General features: G+C 41.5%; 1 protein-coding gene across 4 annotated transcripts in view; it reads right to left on the bottom strand.

The window, feature by feature from the left end:
• Positions 1-549: 549 nt before the first annotated feature.
• PLEKHG1 (pleckstrin homology and RhoGEF domain containing G1) overlaps positions 550-21,398 on the bottom strand; it is a 253,513-nt gene continuing 232,664 nt past the window's right edge. For all 4 annotated transcript variants that reach the window (XM_081530225.1, XM_081530224.1, XM_081530226.1 and 1 more), the window contains 4 exons: positions 20,354-20,392; positions 18,519-18,541; positions 10,285-11,905; positions 550-4,095 (listed from right to left, as the gene is read on the bottom strand). In XM_081530225.1, coding sequence (XP_081386351.1) covers positions 3,029-4,095; positions 10,285-11,905; positions 18,519-18,541; positions 20,354-20,392 — 2,750 coding nt within the window. In that variant the 3' untranslated portion in view covers positions 550-3,028. The remainder of the gene's footprint in view (positions 4,096-10,284; positions 11,906-18,518; positions 18,542-20,353; positions 20,393-21,398) is intronic.

Below are 21,398 nucleotides of genomic sequence, written 5' to 3'. Positions count from 1 at the left end.
CAAAGTGGGCTTTGCCCATGGACTTGCATCACCGAAGTAAAGTAGTCAAGTTTGCCTGTTGGCACCAAAAATATCTCAGCATTCTGGGCCCATCTCCTCTATCTCATCTGCCCTCAACCCCACCACTGCCTGCTAGGCTGTTCTAGGATCTTCTTTCATCGTGAGAGCCAGTCATCAGGAAAGGCACTTAGCTTAAAGGGAATTTCAGAGAAAGGTATGATAATCTCAGGCTAAATTTAGTATTTGAAGAATAATCAAAAGATACAGAAAATGGTCTGTCACAGGCTCCTGCTCTATCATCATGACACTTCTTTCCTTCTCTCTTTTTTTTGGCCACACAGAGAGGCGTGTGTGATCTTATTTCTCTGACCAGGGATCAGATCTGTGCCCCACGTACAGGAGAAGCACGGAGTCCTAGCCACTGATTCACCAGGGAATTCCACCCTGAATTATTTTCTACACAGTTCCGAAGATGAGGCAAAGTAGTATAGTAGTATAATTCAGACAAATCTTGATCTTTCCAGGATCAACACACTAATTCACACTATATTTTACTTTGTACTTTACAAACTTTATTAAATAGTGAGCATTACTAACTTTCATTATCTTATATACAGTATTTAAACTGTTTTCCAAGATGCATGTGTTTTGTTTTTTTTTTTTGCACCAAGAACAGAGTAGGTGAAAAGTGAACTTATAAAAACAATTAAATCTTCAGTATAGAGACCTAATAAGAACTTGACATACACTTAAGTACAGATAACTCTTTCCCTGCAATTATATACATCTCTACCCCACCTCCCAAAGAAACTATTTTATTTTTTTGAGACTATTTTAAACAAGATCACTCAATGGGTAACTTTGAGGGAAAATATGAACCTGATGATATATGTACACACAGATCTCAAAATTTGCATCCTGGCTGACAGGAGGGGTGTACAGAACTACAGATTTGTCCTAGAACCTAAAGACAACCATACAGACATTTTATACAATAAGACAGCAGCCTTCGTGCAGCAGGGTGTATTCCTATAAGTAATATCAAAGTCATGCAACAAGACTGGTGTGGAGAATTAATAATTTCTGAGAGTAAGACACCAGATGTGGATAATGCAGAATTTGGGTCTTACAAACTAAAAAACAGAACTGGGAAACTGTGTTCCTGGGACAAGAAAGTCAGGTAACTTTGTTTTGTAAACACACTTACAAATATCTCTAGCAAGTCTAAGAATCCACACTCTGTTACAATGCTTCTCTTTTCTGATACTGCTTCATCTTGAAAACTCATGTTATGTTTAAAGAAAGGCAGCGAAAGAAGGAATGTTTCCAGAAAACTGTTCGTCAATATGGACTTTGTTTTATAAGCTACAAGAAGAAAGTACAGTATGGAAAAAGAAGAAATGGGTTATTTTTTGTTACTTAGGAAAGGAATGTGTTAGGTACCTGTGTATAAGATAAGGATGGTCACATTTTATATTCTTAAGTACAAGAGGCATAGCACTTAAAGAGAAAAAAAGAATTATGCTAAAATGACTCAAATTACTGATTCAAATCAACATCATTACTTATCTTTAAATGAAAAGCCCAGATCCCATTTCCCTATACAGAATATTATATCTTTTAAGATGAAAACTGAGAGGGTGGGGAAGGGACCACAGAGTGTAGCTAAAATGAGAATGCAAAGGCCACTGTTTAAGAAAATATCTTTTCATTGATTGGAATCTTCAATAAAATATTTTTATAAAGCAGCAATAAACCTGCTATCATTTTTCTCTTCAGCTTCTTTAATTTTGTGTTTCACTCACAAGGTTTCACTTTTGTTTTTCTGTTCCCTTCCACAGTTTCATCAGTACATAATATCACAACGAACTGTTATTTAAAGGCCACAGTTACAACTTGAAAATAAGATATGACTAGTCAGAACTTAGTGACCAAAGATCCTGCTCTTCTGTATACCCCCAAACAATGAAAAAAGACTGCCATATTATATCTGGATTAGAAAATAAATTTCATTGCCATCAATAAAATCCTCAAGGCTGGGTTCAGGTTATCAGGATGAGCACAAAACTCATGAAAGGACATCTGCACAACTGCTCTGGGAAGGCTAGGGTTAAAGAACATTGTATTAGCTTATGGTTTACTTCGTGTTGATTGAAAAAGGCATAAGAAGTAGTGGAGGTTTCTATCTGCTCCCTACCCCCAACTGTCACATGATGAGATAATCAAGTTGTACCCAGATGTCAATCCATCTTTTCTAAGTCAATTTGCATTTTCTTGCACTTGGTTTTAAACCATTAAGTGAATCATTCATTTAACCCCATAGAACATAAAATACATGATGAGAAGCATATTCTTCAGGCTTTGTTCAGGAATACAGATAAGAATTTTTGCTTGTAGAAGATTGGTCATATTACATTCTAATTTCCAATAATTACACACTTTCTGCATTATAATGAACTGATGTAAGGAAGTCAGCATAGAAACCCTAAAATGGGTATCTAGACAATATTTTGATTAGAGATCCCTCATTTGAGGTTTTCTAGGCTCTTGTCATTAATTTAACAGAAATGTCACAGGTAAGCATAATCCTTTAAACAGCTTTAGTTTCCTTTTTTCTTCCCTGTCGCCTCTGAGTCCTAGGATAAAACTAACTAGTGGCTTCCAGATAATAGGAGAGGATTATTGCATTTCTTAAAGTCTGAGTACTAATTGTCAGGAGAGGGGAAAAAAAATACCATGGCCATCATGTTAAAAAAAAAAAAAAAAAGTCTAAAAATTTTCAAGGAAGATTGACTTACATGAAACATGAAGACCATTAGCATCAGAAAACAGTGTTATATGCTGACATTTGCTAACAATCCTGGCTGATCGCCAGCCGTTTCCAAAAATTGTGCTATTAAAGAAAGTTTATTTTACATCTCTGGTTATTACAAAGTTGTTTTAATCTGGTGCATACAAAACACCTCTCAGAATCTGTAATTCATGAGCATAGTAAGAAGTTAACTGAGACAGCTACTCTTAGGAACCTTTAGGCAAAGCTGCTTGAACTAAGACACTGGAATTTTTCCCTTAGAGACTGGACAATATTTTGCTGATTGGGAGATGGCCCCTTCCAGAGATAGTCATTTAGTTTGTCGGGATCATTGTATGATGTCAGATATGGCGAAATCCCAAGTTTGCCACTTACTGGCTTTTTTGGAGTGCATGGACTATTCAAAGAGTAAGAAGTCATGTGGCTGCAGACATTATCAGCAAAGTCAGCGTCTGTAATCTTTGAGTCAGATTCCCTCCTCCTCCGACTGTGAGACAGTTCTAACTCTGACTCATCTTCTTCTGACTTGATCTCCACATAGTCATCTTCGTCTCCTTCAGTCTCTTTGAAGTTGGAAAAATAGTTCTGGGTAGCTATTTGAGCACTTAAAGGTAAATTTCTATTCACTACCAGAACTTTCTGCGAGTCCTGGAGTGTGAGATCTGAGCGTTTTTCAAGGCCCTGTTGACCAGAGTCAGCAATACTTGGCAGCAAATCCTGGTGACTCTCCCACCTTGAACTTCTGTGTAAAGAGAGAGGCTGCTTCTTTGCCACTTCACTAGGGTAGTTGATGGAGTCCGCAGACTTGTTTATCAGGATGGAGGAAGATGACTGGGACCTGCTATAAGGCTGAGATTTAGCACTGATTCCTTTCCGACCCAGAGAGTTGTAAAGATGGCCCTGGCAGGAGTTCTCTTTGTTTGGCTGGTTGACCACCACGCTGTGTCTCTGCACAGAGGCCAGCAGAGGGTCGGAGGTTTGAAGAGAAGGCACGGAGCAAGCTGCGGACAGTTGTCTTGGGGTACTTCTTGTATTGATCTCTAACGTGGGATATTTTGACTTTAAGTCCTGCTCTGGCCACGGACAGAAGTCAGCTAACTCTCCGTTACTATAGGTTGAATGCAAAAGCCAGTCTTCGCTACCCTGCTGGGCGTGGGAAGGTGATGCAGAGCTGAGGTTGGAGGGGTCTTGAGGGCTGGCCCAGCCATCCTTCTGAGTCTTAAAGGGGGTCTCTCTGAATACAATCTGGTCATACAGTTGGGAATACTCAGCAATCCTGGCACCTGGAAGGCAAGTATTAAATCAATAAATATACACAGAATCATTTCTGCATGTGAAGATTTAAAAACTAAGAACGTTCTAATAACATATTTAAAATATTTAAACAGTAGACAGGACTTTAAAGTTTGAAGATGAGAAATCATCAAATGCTAAGCAACACAAATTAAATTAATTTAATTCATTAAACTAACAGTTTAATTAAAAAAAAAAGCCACCTAAAACTTCATTTAATTTGACCTAATTCTGGATTATTTTATTTCAACAGCAGGTCTGCAACGGTTCCCTGTTTGTAATGAAAATTTCTAGTGTTCTTTACAAGCATGGAATAGTGTCAGTGCTAAAAACAGGCATCATAAAAATAAGCAAGTCAGCACTTAAACCCTGGTAAATGAAAAATAACTCAAGTAGTCATTAAAAGAAGCACATCCACCGAGCAATGGCTACTAACTCTGCCTCACCAGTCTTGGCTGCTCTCAGACAACTACTCCCGGAAGAGTCTGCTCCTAGCAGCTGTTGCTGCACTTGTGTTTCCAGGCAGCCCCCCAATGCCACTGTCGGGGGATGTTGACAGGAGGTCCTCACTTCCAGGACTTCAAGACCACACAGACCGGCTGACCCACGTCTCCTTTCTCGTCACCAAGAAGCAGGCTACTGAAGTTTTCCAAGACAATTCTTCCAAGTCTTAATGTCTTGGCTTTCAAGACATTGAGAATGAATCATCCTGAGCCAGATGACTCTGTGTTTCTATTTCAGGGAACAGGGGTTTGGTCCCCGGGCTAGGGAACTAAGAAGATCCCACATGCCACCTGGCAGAGCCAAAAAGCAAAAATTAATAAATGGAAACGTCTGCACTCAGAAGTGGAGCAGAGAGGATAGTGGCCTCACAGCTTAATTTGAAATGGCAATAGCTTCCATGGAAATAGTGGTTACAGGATAGGATTTTACCACTATTTCCATGGAAGCTATTGCCATTTCAAATTAAGCTGCTCCACTTCTGAGTGCAGACGTTTCCAGTTATTAATTTTTGCTTTTTGGCTCTGCCAGGTGGCATGTGGGATCTTCTTAGTTCCCTAGCCGGGGGACCAAACCCCTGTTCCCTGAAGTAGAAGCACAGAGTCTTAACCACTTGGCCACCAGGGAAGTCCCAGAGTACAGACATTTCTAAAGACATTAACAAAACCAAGATATGGATAGAGAATTCTCTTGGGCCAGGAATGATTTAGAAGAGAAAGCCCAGAGACGTCAGTTTCAAAAGTTGTCTCCCCCCATCTCCCAGTCCAGGTACCTATATGCTGCTGCTGCTGCTGCTGCTAAGTCGCTTCAGTCGTGTCCGACTCTGTGTGACCCCATAGATGGCAGCCCACCAGGCTCCGCCATCCCTGGGATTCTCCAGGCAAGAATACTGGAGTGGGCTGCCATTTCCTTCTCCAATGCATGAAAGTGAAAAGTGAAAGGGAAGTTGCTCAGTCATGTCCGACTCCTAGCGACCCCATGGACTGCAGCCTACCAGGCTCCTCTGTCCATGGGATTTTCCAGGCAAGAGCACTGGAGTGGGGTGCCATTGCCTTCTCCGACCTATATGACCACTGTAGAATCAAAGAATTCCACGAATCCTATAAATCACTCAGACCACATCTAGAAAGTCTCTATGAAAGGAAGCTGTCTATCCTGTATATGATGACCAGCAAGTGACATCATATCTCCTACTTCAAGCTATTTCTATTTCTAGTAAATCATTCCTTGAAGTTAAACTAAATATTTAGTTGAGTTCCTGCCATTTCTTTCAAGTTTGTCTTCCGTGAGGACAGAAAACAAGGTGCTGTATTCTGTGTGCCCTTTAACTGCAACTTCCTCAAAATTACTTGCCCCTTAGTCCCCGGAATCAGGATAAATCGTGTTTATCTTCTCATTTTAGACCCTGCATTCATTCAGATCCTTTAGGCTTTTGAGTCCAAATCCCTTTGAAGGACAGAGATTATTAGTTTAGAATATCTAGTAACAAAAACTTGAACTATTACTCCTTAAAGGGCATAGTAAAGACTCTTGTTATCAATTAAGATTTAGTAACCCCTTAAGAGACTGAAAACCTACATGGACTTAGCCATCCTGAAATATACAATGTTTAGTTAACTATGAAACCCAACCAATGTCAGCTGGAACTTTAGGGCTGTCTTTGGTTAGCAGTCCCACCTGAAAGTCAAGATGGTTCTTCCCAAGCCATTCTCACCTATACCATGGCTCTGAGCCTGATCCTACAGCTGAATCACGAAGGCTCTGTACTTTCACAAGCTTCCAAGAAAATGACAATTTGGGAGAGAGCAGTGAGGGCTAATTTTAAAAATTCAGTTAAACTACTGCAGCACCAAAATTTAACTTTAACGTCTTATAAGAACAGTTAGCCCTTGATTTTTAGAACATCTCAAAAAAAAAACCCAGAAAAATCTCAAACCATGTATTATTGAACAGTCACAGTATTTCTCATGCTTTTTTCTTCTTTATCATCATTTCTTCTTCTTCCTTTGCTTAATCAAGTGCTATTTATCTCTCAAGACCCTCTATAAGCCTTACCACTTCTATAAATCCTTTTCTGATTTCTCTGATGTCTTATATACTAGTATGCACCATAAATATTTAGCTGTTGCTTGTGTATGTATATATGCATTCATGCACACAATCTTGTGTTGCTAGTTGTTTTATCTAAGCTGGTTTATTATTCCATCTACTCCCCCACAGAACAATCCCCACAGAAATCCAACCACAGTTCTGGATAGAATTGGTCTCAAGAACTACTTAAGTACTCAGATAATTTTTGGACAGCCTCTGTTCATTCTAAATATGTTAAACATAAAGGTGCCTTCCTGAAGACTATACCACTGAGACTGGCAAGACTATACCACTGCGACCAAGAATTTAGGTTTAGTAGGAAAAGGAGAAGCAGAAAGACAGGTGTTAGTAAAATGCTACGTAAACATATATATTTTATACAACTCATAATGGGCACAATTTATCTTCAAATAATAGAAGCTGACCATGTATAAATTTGGAATAAAAAGTATCTCATAAGTAGACAATTTTCTGTGACTATCTAAGTGTGTGTGTCTTTTTGGTCTCAGCTTGACATTCTACGAGTCTATAACTTGCCTGATGCTAAGAAGAACGTGAGACAAGCTTTCAGAGCAATAGGCTGTCATGAAATAGACTCCCTTAGTCAGACATACAGGAAATAGCCAGCTCAAGATGATACCTCCAGCCTAGAAAACTTAGCAGAAGTCAGCGGGATCAACATTCTCCCTCTTTCTTAGTTCTGGCATTAACAGTCCTTATAGACCAAGTACATTATCATTATTCTACAACCCCAGGGCTAACTCTGGTTTATTCCTCTTTTGTAAGTTTAGAAGGGGAAATTCTTGTCATTCCAGACAAAAATTTGAAGTGATTCTTCTTGATAGAAGTATGAAATAGATTATTTTCAAGACAGGATGAACATCAATGCTTCTAATGTTGCTTGGGGTGTAGAGAACAAAATATTATTTTGCCTTTTTTACTTTATACAAGGAGGAAAATTTCTCAAGCCTGTATGGAGTCTTCTCTCACGTAAAATATCACCAAAAAAAAAAAGTGGGGGGGGGGCGGGGAGGGAATCCAAAGCTTCTTTGGTCTCTAAGGCTGTCAGGAGGAAGGCCTGATGGGACAAGATGGCCAGCATGCTACAACACGCTCCAAAAGGTGGGAGGGACTAGACCTGGTTGGGTGACTTATAGGCGGAAGTGTGGCCCGGCCCGGGGCCTGTAGACCCTGGCTAGAGGGTTCAATAAAGGTGCTGGAGAGTTTCAGCAGGTGAATAGGGCGTTCTTCCTTCCGCACAACACCGAGAGCAAGCTCCTGGCAAAGTGGCAAGGCCCATACGGAGAAGTCTGGAGAATCGGTCCATTCGATTACGACGTCCTGTGCCCAGATAAACAAGAGAGAGAAAAGGAGTCATCACGTCAACTGATTGAAAGCCTGGTGGGCACAGGAAGTGGTCTCGATCCACCCAGATGGAAGATTCCTCAGGTCTGAGAGGAGGCAGGCCCTAGGGACATACTCCCACCAGCCAGCAGGGGGAGACACCACTCTCAGAAGGTGACTGGAGAGATCTCTTTGTTAGCGAGAACGTTGATGGTAGCCCGCCACGTGGAGAAAGGGCCCAGACACTGAGCTGAAAAAAAAAAAGATCCTACAGGAGCCCAGGAAGACACCAGTAGGCAAACAAAAAGAACAAACCAAAAGTAGGGAAAAAAGCAAAAGAAAACCCCAAAGGGAAATCTACTTAATATTTAAAAGGTGGGTAAAAAGGACTATTCAAAGCTGTCGTGAGTCCTCATGATTCAGTACTGAGACCTGGCTTCCACCAGGGTTAGAACTTTGTACGGTTAATGGATGGTACATATTCCAAACAACGTGCCTCGGGCAATTACCTCTTTTTAAAGGACAATGTGCTGGCCTAATCAATCTATCATCAAATGAAACCTCACTATTATATTTGCTCTCATTCTGAGGTGCCTTAGCCTGGATTTAGTCAGTGGTTGCATTGCCAATCCGCCACTTAAGCTCTAAAACAGTCTGCCTGCAGCTTGAATTCAGTCACTTGTTCTATGTGTAACAACAAACCAGTTTAGCAACACTAGCGTTGGAAAAGGGACGTGAATTAATTCAAGCATGTTACTGCAAAAAGAAAAATATATGCGATCCAGCCTTTATCATATTTGTATAAAGATCACTTTTAACCATTATTTTACTTAAAAAGAAGAAGAACAAGTCCAAGAGTCTGTAAAATCCTCCAGGTAACATGTCCAGGGCTTAACATCCCTAAATGTTAAGAAATTACTGTATGATAATTCTTAAACATTCCCAAACTTAAATATTTTTTTCCTTACAGATTCTGGTCATGCAGCTTGCTGAGTTCACTTAGGACTCGGATACCTGCTTCTTATTCTCTGATTCCCATCTAAGAAAGCAGTCCCAAACACAGGAAGTCAGCAGCATCAAGCTGGCCAGAAGAGTCATGTTGCCATCAAGCTAATTAACAAGACGCGCCCAGATAGTGAGCCATGTGGTTTTTACTTCTAATTGGAGAACTGTCTCCTCTCATTTGATACAGAGACAGTTCTTAGTCAGAAGATCTAGGGCAGGGATTCCTAAAATAGGATGGAAAATCCACAGTTTACAAAACTCAGATTCCTGAGCCTAACTGCAAAAATCTCTCTGAATGTGGAGGTGAAAAATTCCTCAGGTGACAGCACCCTCAGGTTTTTTTATTGCCATGACAATCCTGTGCTTATTCACATAGATGCCCGGGTTACACCGAGAACCCTGAGTAATTTAGCCGGGGATATGTATATTTTTTCCCATGTCCTGAGGTATGCAGGATTTTAGTTCCCTGACCAGGGATTGAACTTGGGACCCTGCGGTAAAAGTGTCAAGTCCTAACCAACAGGACCACCAGGGAATTCCCTGTACTTCCTTATAATAGAGAAAAAGTCAAACATGATTATCTCATTCTTTTAACCCTAATGGTACCAATATCACACCTGTGATCCTGGCTGATTCTGCCCCAAAAGGAGGCTTGACTAAAAGAATTAAATTCCTTGGAAGCATACCTGAGAATACCAAATGACACTGTATCAAATGGATTATAGCAGCTATTAAACAAAGAAAAAGCAACACATGGAAAACAGCTGGGTTAGTGTGAACAGTTTTAAAAAACTGCAGAAAGGACTCCCTTTTTGTCTTTGCTAGGATGAGTAGGCATTATTGTTGGGATTCTGGAGCAAAGAGCAATCCTATTCCATGTGTGTCCAAACCTTCAACTCGTCACTCTGCTACCCAGCCACTCCTTCTAACACGCTGATGCACAGGGAAAAAGCTCTAGATGCCACCAGTGAAACTGAAGGCTATTTTTCAACCTTAGATTAAATTAGAGAAAGCCACTTCAAACAGTATATCTGGAGTGATGATGTCACGGACACCAGGAAACCCTCCAGACCCACTGGTGTGCTGGGGTGGGTGCTGCGTCTGCGTGTCAGTGAGCCTGTGGTCTCGCTGTGAGAATGAACGTCGGGTGGCAGCATGCTCGCAGCGCTAGGGGCATTCAGAATCTGAGCGCGGCTCTCTGCGGGTCCTCGGAAGGAGAAGGGCTGCTTGGGACCTACCGATGGCCGGCCCGCCCTGCCTCTTCTCTTCTAGGATGGCCGCCAGGTCCTTGGGCGCGGGCTTTTGCGGCTGGCTACCGGGTGTCTGTTCCAGCTCCGGGCTTTTCACCTTTAGCAGCTGATTTGCCTTCTTGATCTTCTGACTGTACTGCCTGGCCATCAGGAAAACCCTGCTCCTGGTCTTGTCTACATTGTCCATCCCGGGCTCAGGGTTCTCTAGGTCCACTGGGGACAGGCTGCCGCCGGCCACATCATACGGACTCTCCGCGGGAGGCAGGTCACTGGCCAGCGACAGCCGGTGGAGACTCAGGCAGGAGCTGTCTTTGGGGGCCGGGGCGCGGTCCAGGGCGCAGGGGGCCGGCCCGGGCCTGTCTCCCGGCGGTGCGAGGAGAGCCCTGCCTGCGGGCAGCGAGAGCGGGGAGCGCGCACTCAGCTCCGGGACGCTGCCCGTCAGCGGCCGCTCCTGCACGTCATCTTTGCTAACGGGAAACGCGGCCAGGAGCCGGTCTCTGGCTTTGACTTCGTTTTTCTTAATGTAATTTTCCAAGTCATTCCAGATTTCATCTACTTCTTCAGACAGTTTATCGGAGACGGACCGGTCCGCTAGGGCCAAGTTGCAGCCGAAAGAGTTATACAGCAAACTCAGATAATCGTTATCGGAGGGGGCTGGGGGGTAGGGCGCCTCGTCCTCGCTGAACTGGAGGCTGTCCTGGGAAGCAGAGGCCCGCAGGCTATCGCAGCACCCCAGGTCCGCCTCCAAGCCCAGGAAGGTGCTCCTCGCGGGACGCTTCGGGCTGCTGCACTTGAAGACCTGGGAGGGCGCCTCCGGGAGCGCAATGGTGTCATAGACGTTCTCCTCCATCACCTGGAGGTCGTGCACGCTGTGGTTCCAGGCCTCCCCGGCCGGGGGCGCTCCATCGATCCTAGGGTGCAATGCGCTCTCCTCCTGGGGTCCCGCTGGCCTCTTGGAGAAGGCCAGCTCGGGGGTGCTCTTGGGGCGAACAGAGTCCCTGACTGGTTTGTGGGGAGTGACTTCAGTGTCTTCGCGTTTCGCAACCATCAGTTTCAAGTCCTCGTAACTTATGTTGTCATAGACATGGTCTATGTCATCTATAGTCAGCTCTATAGAGGACCCGTAGGGAGTTGTTCCGTCCCGCCCCTCTGTTTGAGGGTCACCCTGCAGTTCCCTTCGGCAGTTGTACTGAGAGCCACCACTGTCCCTAGTTCTTATGTCAGGGGGACACATGTTGCTCTCGCCAGCACTACTGGCGCGCCGCACAACCCTGTGGCCAGAGCTGGGGGTCTCCGTGGACTCGATTTGTCCCATGTGCCAGCTGCAAGGTCGACTGGAAGTGCTATCTTCACACAGCTGGGCAGAGTTCAGGTCCGAGGAGGAGAAGGATGGCAGGAACATCTGATAGTCATCTTCATCCTCCTCGTTCTCCTGTGACCTTCGACTGGGAAACAAGGCTTGGCGGATCTGGTGGTCGGTCCAGATGTTTCTGACGGCCCCACCCCCACGAAGCACGCTCAGGATCGTAGAACTGCTTGGCTGACTGTTCCGCTGCGCAGGAGAGGGCCCTGCTGAAGTCAGCTGGGGAGACCCTTCCTCTCTGGAAACCTGAGGAGGAGAGAAACATACCGATTGAGTTACACAACATAGGATGCGTAATTTAGGATATTCTCCTGTATTTACACATTGTCCACTAGACATGGTATTCTTCAAGAAAATAATCAGGACATATGGTTGATTTTTAACTGAATTGAAAGCACATCGGATATTTTGCAGTAGGGGCAGAAAGGACAGGAACTGATGTTTACTGAGAAATAGGTTCAGCTATTTGAAGACATTCTCCAAACTGCATGTTCACAATCACTCTTTGAAGTGGATATGATTGTACCAGTTTCAGTGGTAAAGAATCCTGCAATGCAGGAGTTGCAGGAGATGCAGGTTCGATCCCTGAGTCAGGAAGATTCTCTGGAGGAGGGCATGACAACCCACTCCAGTATTCTTGCCTGGAGAATCCCATGGACAGAGGAGCCTGGTGGGCTACAGTCTATAGGGTCGCAAAGAATTGGACACAACTGAAGCAATGTAGCAAACAGGCACACACGTACCATTTTCATAGTAAGCACACTTAGGCTCTTAGGGTTCAGTAACTTAACTCTTCCTCATCAGTGGAAAGGCTAGGATGCAAACTCAGGTCACCTTACCCCACTGCAGGGAATCAGCTAAATGCAGAAAACTGTTAGATACTTCACATTGTTTTGATATGTTCTTGGAAAATAACATTATACGAATGAACGTATATAGGTGTCAAGGGCCATGGTATCTGGTTTCTTCTGGGGCTTGATCCTTAGCAGTCTCATCCTGGTTACTGGTGTATCAGAAACACCTCTGTCAGTGATCTGACTTTTCTTTGAAATCTCTGAACCTGCATGACCCTGACTTGCACTGCCTTGGTTTCTAGATTCTAGGCAAAAGAGCCTTTGTTTCAGGAAGTTAATTTAATCCACTATTAAGCTAATGAAATTTTTACTATCTTTCAGAATACATTTAATTAACATTTAGATGCCTGTTAGGAAGTAAATGTGAGTGACACTAATGACCTTTAATCAGAGAGAACAATGGGTCTCTTATAACTTGGAATCTTTCCTGATGGAGCTCAACTGTGCCGGCAGGGAGTGGACTGCCCTTTGATACCCTCTGTGGGTATTGGGATTAGCTTCAAAGAATTGAAAGAGTTAAGACAGGTTCAACCTAATTAGTACCAGGGACATATTTTCTGGCCAAAACACTAGCATTACCTACTGGAAATGTCAAATTAACAAGAACTTTTCATCACTGACCAATGAAACTGGGATACCTATTACCTTGGAATTCAGTTCAGTTCAGTTGCTTAGTCGTGTCTGACTCTTTGCAACCCCATGGACAGCAGCACGCCAGGCCTCCCTGTCCATCAACAACTCCTGGAGCTTACTCAAACTCATGTCCATTGAGTCGGTGATGCCATCCAACCATCTCATCCTCTGTCGTCCCCTTCTCTTCCTGCCCTCAATCTTTCCCAGCATCAGGGTCTTTTCCAATGAGTCAGCTCTTCGCATCAGGTGGCCAAAGTATTGCAGTTTCAGCTTCAACATCAGTCCTTCCAATGAACACCTAGGACTGATCTCCTTTAGGATGGACTGGTTGGATCTCCTTGCAGTCCAAGGGACTCTCAAGAGTCTTCTCCAACACCACAGTTCAAAAGCGTCAATTCTTCTGCGCTCAGCTTTCTTTATAGTCCAACTCTCACATCCATACATGACCACTGGAAAAACCATAGCCTTGACTAGATGGACCTTTGTTGGCAAAATAATGTCTCTGCTTTTTAACATGCTATCTAGGTTGGTCATAACTTTCCTTCCAAGGAGTAATCGTCTTTTAATTTCATGGCTGCAATCACCATCTGCAGTGATTTTGGAGCCCAGAAAAATAAAGTCTGACACTGTTTCCACTGTTTCCCCGTCTATTTTCCATGAAGTGATGGGACCAGATGCCATGATCTTAGTTTTCTGAATGTTGAGCTTTATGCCAACTTTTTCACTCTCCTCTTTCACTTTCATCAAGAGGCTCTTTAGTTCTTTGCTTTCTGCCATAAGGGTGGTGTCATCTGCATATCTGAGGTTATTGATATTTCTCCCTGCAATCTTGATTCCAACTTGTGCTTCATCCATCCTGGCATTTCGCACGATGTACTCTGCATGTAAGTTAAATAAGCAGGGTGACAATATACAGCCTTTACGTACTCCTTTCCTGATTTGAAACCAGTCTGTTGTTTCATGTCCAGTTCTAACTGTTGCTTCTTGACCTGCATATAGATTTCTTAGGAGGCAGGTCAAGTGATCTGGTATTCCCATCTCTGGAAGAATTTTCCACAGTTTGTTGTGATCCACACAGTCAAAGGCTTTGGCATAGTCAATAAAGCAGAAGTAGACGTCTTTCTGGAACTCTCTTGTTTTCCAGTGATTCAGCGGATGTTGGCAATTTGATCTCTGGTTCCTCTGATGGGATAAATCCAGCTTAAACATCTAGAAGTTCACGGTTCACGTACTGTTGAAGACTGGCTTGGAGAATTTTGAGCATTACCTTGCTAGAGTGTGAGATGAGTACAATTGTGCAGTAGTTTGAACATTCTTTGGCATTGCCTTTCTTTGGGATTGGAACGAAAACTGACCTTTTCCAGTCCTGTGGCCACTGCTGAGTTTTCCAAATTTGCTGGCATATTGAGTACAGCACTTTCACAACATCATCTTTTAGGATTTGAAATAGCTCAACTGGAATTCCATCACCTCCACTAGCTTTGTTTGTAGTGATATCTTCGGCTTCTGTTAGGTCCATACCATTTCGGTCCTTTATTGAGCCCATCTTTGCATGAAATGTTCCCTTGGTATCTCTAACTTTCTTGAGATATCTGGTCTTTCCCATTCTATTGTTTTTCTCTATTTCTTTGCATTGATCAGTGAGGAAGGCTTTCTTATCTCTCCTTGCTATTGTCTGGAACTCTGCATTCAAATGGGTATGTCTTTCCTTTTCTCCTTTGCCTTTTGCTTCTCTTCTTTTCTCAGCTATTTGTAAGACCTCCTCAGACAACCATTTTGTCTTTTTTGCATTTCTTTTCCTTGAGATGGTCTTGATCACTGCCTCCTGTACAATGTTACAAACCTCCATCCATAGTTCTTCAGGTAGTCTGTCTATCAGATCTAATCCCTTGAATCTATTTGTCACTTCCACTGTATAATTGTAATGGATTTGATTTAGGTCATACCTGAATGGTCTAGTGGTTTTCCCTACTTTCTTCAATTTAACTGTGAATTTGGCAATAAGGAGTTCATGATCTGAGCCACTGTCAGCTCTTAGTCTTGTTTTTGCTGACTGTATGGAGCTTCTCCATCTTTGGCTGCAAGAGCCAAATCTGGGTGTTATTTTTGCTTTGGCTCCGTCTCTTCATTCTTTCTGGAGTTATTTCTCCACTGATCTCCAGTAGCATATTCAGCACCTATCGACCTGGGGAGTTCATCTTTCGGTGTCCTATCCTTTTGCCTTTTCATATTGTTCATGGGTTTCTCAAGACAAGAATACTAATGTGGTTTGCCATTCCCTTCTCCAGTGGACCACATTTTATCAGAACTCTCCACCATGACCCGTCCATCTTGGGTGGCCCGACATGTCGAGGCTCGTAGTTTCATTAAGTTAGACAAGGCTGTGGTCCATGTGATCAGTTTGGTTAATTTTCTGTGATTGTGGTTTTCATTCCGGCTGCCCTCTGATGGATAAGGATAAGAGGCTTATGGAAGCTTGGAATATCCACCTACTAATATGTCTGTCTGCCTACCGACCTGCCTGTCTATCAGGGAGGGCAAGAATAAAATTTTATCCTGAATGTTATTTTTCTATTAAAGATTTAACAATAAAAAGTCTTATTAGTCATTTAATCCTGTGTTCACTTTTTTCAAACAGTAAAACTGTGGCCACTTGAGGGCTAGGAATAAACTAATACACGTACATATGGATAAGTATACACACACAAATACATAAGTCATGTTATATTTATGGCTTTCCTGTTTTTTTCTTTTTTTCTTTGCCCTTTAATCTCTCTCTCTTCTCCTCTTACTCAGACTGCACTGGTATAACATAGGCAACCAGTAACTATATTTTACAAAAAAAATGTTAGTATTAGCTAGCTAAATCATGACAAAATATTGTGGAATTGTAACAAAACAATTTTGTGAACAGCCAGAAGTAATACCTTCTTAAAATCTTCCATTCCAAAAAAATTTCCAGACATTTTAGAAAATTAGTAAACCTGAATGGTTAATATCAAAGTATATTTTCAAGGTAACTACACTTGAAGTGAAGTTAGGAATACGTTGGAATGTGAAATTTTATTTCAAATAAATCATCAGGAGACTGGAAGAAGCTCTTAGATTAAGAAATAATCCGAGAAAGACAAATATCACATGATATCACTTACATGTGGAATCTTAAAAAAATGATACTAAAGAACTTATTTACAAAACTGAGACAGAGTCACGGACTTAGAAAACGAGCTTATGGTTACCACAGGGGAAGAGGGGGAGGGGTAAATTAATATTTTGGGATTAAAATATACAGACAGGCATATAGAAAATAAATAACCATCAAGGACCTACTGTATAGCACAGGGAACTATACTCAATATCTTATTATAACTTGTAATGGAAGAGAATATAAAAAGAGAATATATATATGAAGAATTTGAAAAAGGATACATATAAATGTATAACTGAATCACTTTGTTGTATACCTGAAACTAACACAATATTGTTAATATACTATTCTCCAATATAAAATAAAAATTAAAAGGAGAGTATGTATATATACATATGTATGGATAACTGAATCATGTTGTTCTACATTGGAAACTAAACTGTGTAAATCAACTATATTTCAATAAAAATTGAGAAGATAGAGAATGAGAAAAACACCTATAAGCATCAAATTAAAATAACTCATTAATAAAGCACACAAAAAAAGAAAGAATCAGTATATGGAGTTGACATAACATAGAAGCATGTAGTGCAGATCCTGCATGATGAACTTCCCCTCCCCATTTTTCTACATTCTCAGCATTATAGCTATTTAGAAATAAGATAACAGCCATAATTTTGGGGGCACTTGATTTGGGCCAAGTACTGTACTAAGCAAATTTAAAAAACATATAACATTTGATCTTTATAACAATTCCGTAAGTTAGGAAACGAAGTCTTGCTAAGGTTTAACAACTTGCCTACAGTCATACAGCTTACAAATGACAGAAATGGATTTGAATCAATGTTTTAATCCTCAGTTTACATGTGAGCTAAATCTCTCTTCTTCTCTACACACACACACACAAACACAGCTTTGGAGTATACATTCTGGGAGAAATGTTAATCTGTTTATCTCTTGAGTCTCTTTCTGCATTTAGTATACATTCATTTTTGTTAGGAGATGGGATTTTACCACTAAGAAAAAAGCACATTTGGTGCTTTCTTTCTTTCTTGTCTTCAGAATTCATAAGGTTTAGTTAGTCCCCATGTGGAGCCTTGGTTTGATCATTATCACGAAAAGTTTTCAAGAAGCTCCTGAGATTGTATCTCTAGGACTAACAGAGCGATTGCTCCACCTGGTACTAAGCTAGACTTGCTCTATGATCATAGTTTGGCTGCCTCACAAGGGTACCTTCTGGTGTTTGCTTATGAAAACAAAGTATATTTTTAAAAAAATCAAAATCTCTTATGTCATATTTCAGGACAGTGAATCAATTCATGTTAATAAATTTTCTAAAGTTCCCAAACAGAAATATGCACTACCTGAAAAAAATCCACCTGCCCCAATTTTAAGCAAATCATTTAAAGAGTATTGATTTTTAGATGTTTAGACATCTTAACTGAAAGATCCATCATTTATTAACATGGTCACTCTGGCCCTGTGCCATGGAGTGGGGCAAGTGGAGCTGCGGGGGAGATTTTCACAGCCACATCCTTACAGAACACAAAGCAAGAAGCCAAGATAGGTTCTCTAAGAATTGCTAGTTAAGCCAACCTATCAGTAGGCATTTTGGACATGGTTCACTCTGGTCAGGATACATTATTTATTGTTCATAGGTAATAAATGTGAGTATATATCTTCCAATAAAACATACCATTTTTATTCCCCCTTCTCTTAACCTTTCATTGGAGGAAGAAAAATCAAAACTTGATATAGTGAAGTTTTATTATACCACATATGACCACACCTCTCATACCAGCAGCAGGACCACATTCTTAGAAGGGGATCTTTGTGATTAAAGGTTGATGCTTTGAAAAAGGAGCAGTATGGCAGGTAAGAACTTTGGTCTTATATGCACACAGGCACAGGGCAATGTGGAGTGGACCACAGCCTGTGCTGGTGTTACAGCCTAAGGTATCTTTACAGCTTCTGAGCAGAGAGGTGGGGCAGAAAGATGAAGAAATCATTGCCTTGGTTCTGAGAGATGAAGCTGGGGGTGGGGAGGTGGGGGGAAGGTTGATAAGGAAGAGTCCTAACTTAAATCTACTTCAACATGTAAAGTACTTGTTTACACCTGGAAGATAAACTGGAGGTTAGATTTTTAAGGAAAAGATAGGTAGGTATAAAGGCTGCCTAAAGTAAACATTTCAAAATAAGGAACTTATTTTGTAATAGTACTTACCTTTTGGATGTCTTGTGTTGTTTCTGAAAAACAAAAGATTTAAAACATTTTAAAGTTTGAGGGTTAAAAATGTATCTCATACATAGCTAAGCACTCATATTTTATAGAACTTTTAAAACTTATTGTTAATCACTGAAACCCAAGAGTTTCAAGGCTCTTTTGACCTAATTTTCAGAAAATACCACTCAGTTACCCAAGTTACATATCCTATACTATAACAACTTGACATACATCTGAGTGTTACGTACCTTCCTTAATCCCTGAGAGCAATGGACTAATGCATATTAGGTTTCTAAAGTTTTCCCTCAAAATATATATAACTTGAAAAAAATACACATGAAAATCATTTAAACATAAGATTATACTTGTTAATTTTTAAACATTTAATCGGTTGTAACAGGAAGGTATGCTGCTGCTGTTAAGTCACTCCAGTTGTGTCCGACTCTGTGCGACCCCATAGACGGCAGCCCACCAGGCTCCCCCGTCCCTGGTATTCTCCAGCCAAGAACACTGGAATGGGTTGCCATTTCCTTCTCCAATGCATGAAAGTGAAAAGGGAAAGTGAAGTTGCTCAGTCATGTCCGACTCTTAGCGACCCCATGGACTGCAGCCCACCAGGCTCCTCTGTCCTGGGATTTTCCAGGCAAGGGTACTGGAGTGGGTTGCCATTGCCTTCTCCATAGCTTTGACTAGACGGACCTTTGCTGGCAAAGTCATGCCTCTGCTTTTTAATATGCTGACCCCTTCTTCACAGGAAGGTATAGCATTGATCAAAAGGGTCACCATGGCTCTGTGCTAAGGACAGTGCAAGAGGAATTGTGGGGAGAGACTTACTAGCCGCATCCTCATAGATACCCAGATCATGTGTGTCTCATCCTTATGCGTTAATTACAGAAGCATGTAAAGTAAAAAGTGACTGAACCCTCTCCAGAAATTCTACCCCATAGAGGCAACCCCAATCAAAAAAGTTTGATGTTCATCTTTCTAGGTCCTGTGCCTACCCCACCCCCCATCCCAGTCTTTTTGTTTCTATAATAAGGGTGCAATATGCAACACTGCATTTCCTGCTAAATATATTTGCACAAGTCTATCAGTAGACAGATATGTACGTCATTCTTTTTAACAGCTGCAGAATATTCCATGTAGTGTTCTGGGCTTTATAACTTCTTAAATCATTTTTCACTAGATGGGTATATTTATTATGTGGTATCCTGTTAAAAACAAAAGAACACAAATACTCATAAATGTGTGCACACTGGGTGAGTATGTCTATATGGAAAGTATACATTATGAAACATATACAAGTGAAAAATATGAAATTGTTGGTTCAAGGGAAAATGCACATTTAAAATTTAAGTTGGCATTAACACATTTTGCTCCAAAAACACTGCAGAAATTTATACACCAATAGCTTCAGAGTGCCTGTTTTTCTCTTCCTTTGGCCAAGCCCACAGCTCTCTCACCTCTATTTATCTCATGTATATGTATGATTTTCTGATTACTAATGTGAGTGATCATTTGTAAATTTTATTGGCAGTTTGTGTTTCTGCCGGATTATATTATCTGCCTTCAGAATAGAAGTCCTTTGTCTTTTTAATTAATGGGATTTCTTACATCAATATTCACAAGCATTAATCTTTTTATGTCCACTGTTATCTATACTACAAACATTTTATGTCATTCAGCTTTACATTTTATAATGGGGCAGTATTACTCACAGACGTTAATCAAACCTGCTAATCTGTAATTCATCTGGTGTTGATTTTTCTGTATATTGTGTGACTTTGTAGATATCAACAGGAATGAAAAAAAAAAAAACCGATTTTAGGACTTACCGCTGGTCTTCAAAACTTTATGTGATCTTGAGGAAGGTTCTGTGAGAAAAAATAAGGCCAGCATCATTTGCAAAACCAAATCAAGATTTTTTTCTTTATAAGTAATTATTATTGTTCAGTCACTAAGTAGTATCCAACTCTTTGTGACCCCATGGACTGCAGTCCGACAGGTTCTTCTGTCCTCTGCTATCTCCCAGAGTTAGCTCAAATTCATGTCCATTGAGTCAGAGATGCTAGCTACCCATCTCATCCTCTGCCACCCAAATTCACCTAAATCCTGATTGCTTAGAGACACTTGGCAAGACATTCACTCTATCAAAACTGTAGGATGAACACTAAGCTATGCAATCTGGAGTCACCTAACAGAAAACCAACCCAACCCATAGTAGCACAATGTTCTCAGCTTTAAGTACCATCTATAAGAGGATTATGTTCAATCTCTTTCTGCCAGAGCCCTGTGCCAAGCCTCAGACCTCACAGGCCAACTGTCCATCTGACATGTCCCCAGCCTGCCCACAGACCCAGAAAACTCAGCATATCCCAGCCTCAGCTCACCAGTCTCCCCCACAGCTGCTCCTCCACCTGTATTTCTTATCTTGTCATTCACATTATCTTCCCTACTTAGCCACCAGGACATCATTTTAAGTTTTTTCCCATTTTCATCCATCACAATCTTGTGGGATCCTACTGATGCTCCATCCCAGTCACCACTGTTTTATTCCAAACCTTTAGCATCCCTCCCCCAGACTAGAGGAACAGCCTCCTGCCCAGTGTCCCTGCCTACTTCATTTTCCACATCGAGCCAGAATTCTCTTTTTTAAAAGGAAAACATCTCATTGCTTAAAATCCTTCCATAGCTTGCAAGATCAAGTTCAAATCCTCTGCCTGACTTACTCGGCCTTTCATAATCAGGCCCTGATTTGCAATTCTAGTCATATCTCCTTCCATTTACCTTGTTCACTTGTACCTCCAGCCCACCTTGCAGCCAAGGCCAAACAAGTGGCAATAGCTGTCTGATCTAAGGTGCGCTGGCTCAAGTCTCAGG

This window comes from Giraffa tippelskirchi, chromosome 9, assembly GCF_054371585.1.
Source record: "Giraffa tippelskirchi isolate mGirTip1 chromosome 9, T2T-mGirTip1v1.2.pri, whole genome shotgun sequence".
Classification (NCBI taxonomy): domain Eukaryota; kingdom Metazoa; phylum Chordata; class Mammalia; order Artiodactyla; family Giraffidae; genus Giraffa; species Giraffa tippelskirchi.
Note: the sequence above shows the minus strand (reverse complement) of the source record. Positions and strands in the feature narration are given on the sequence as shown.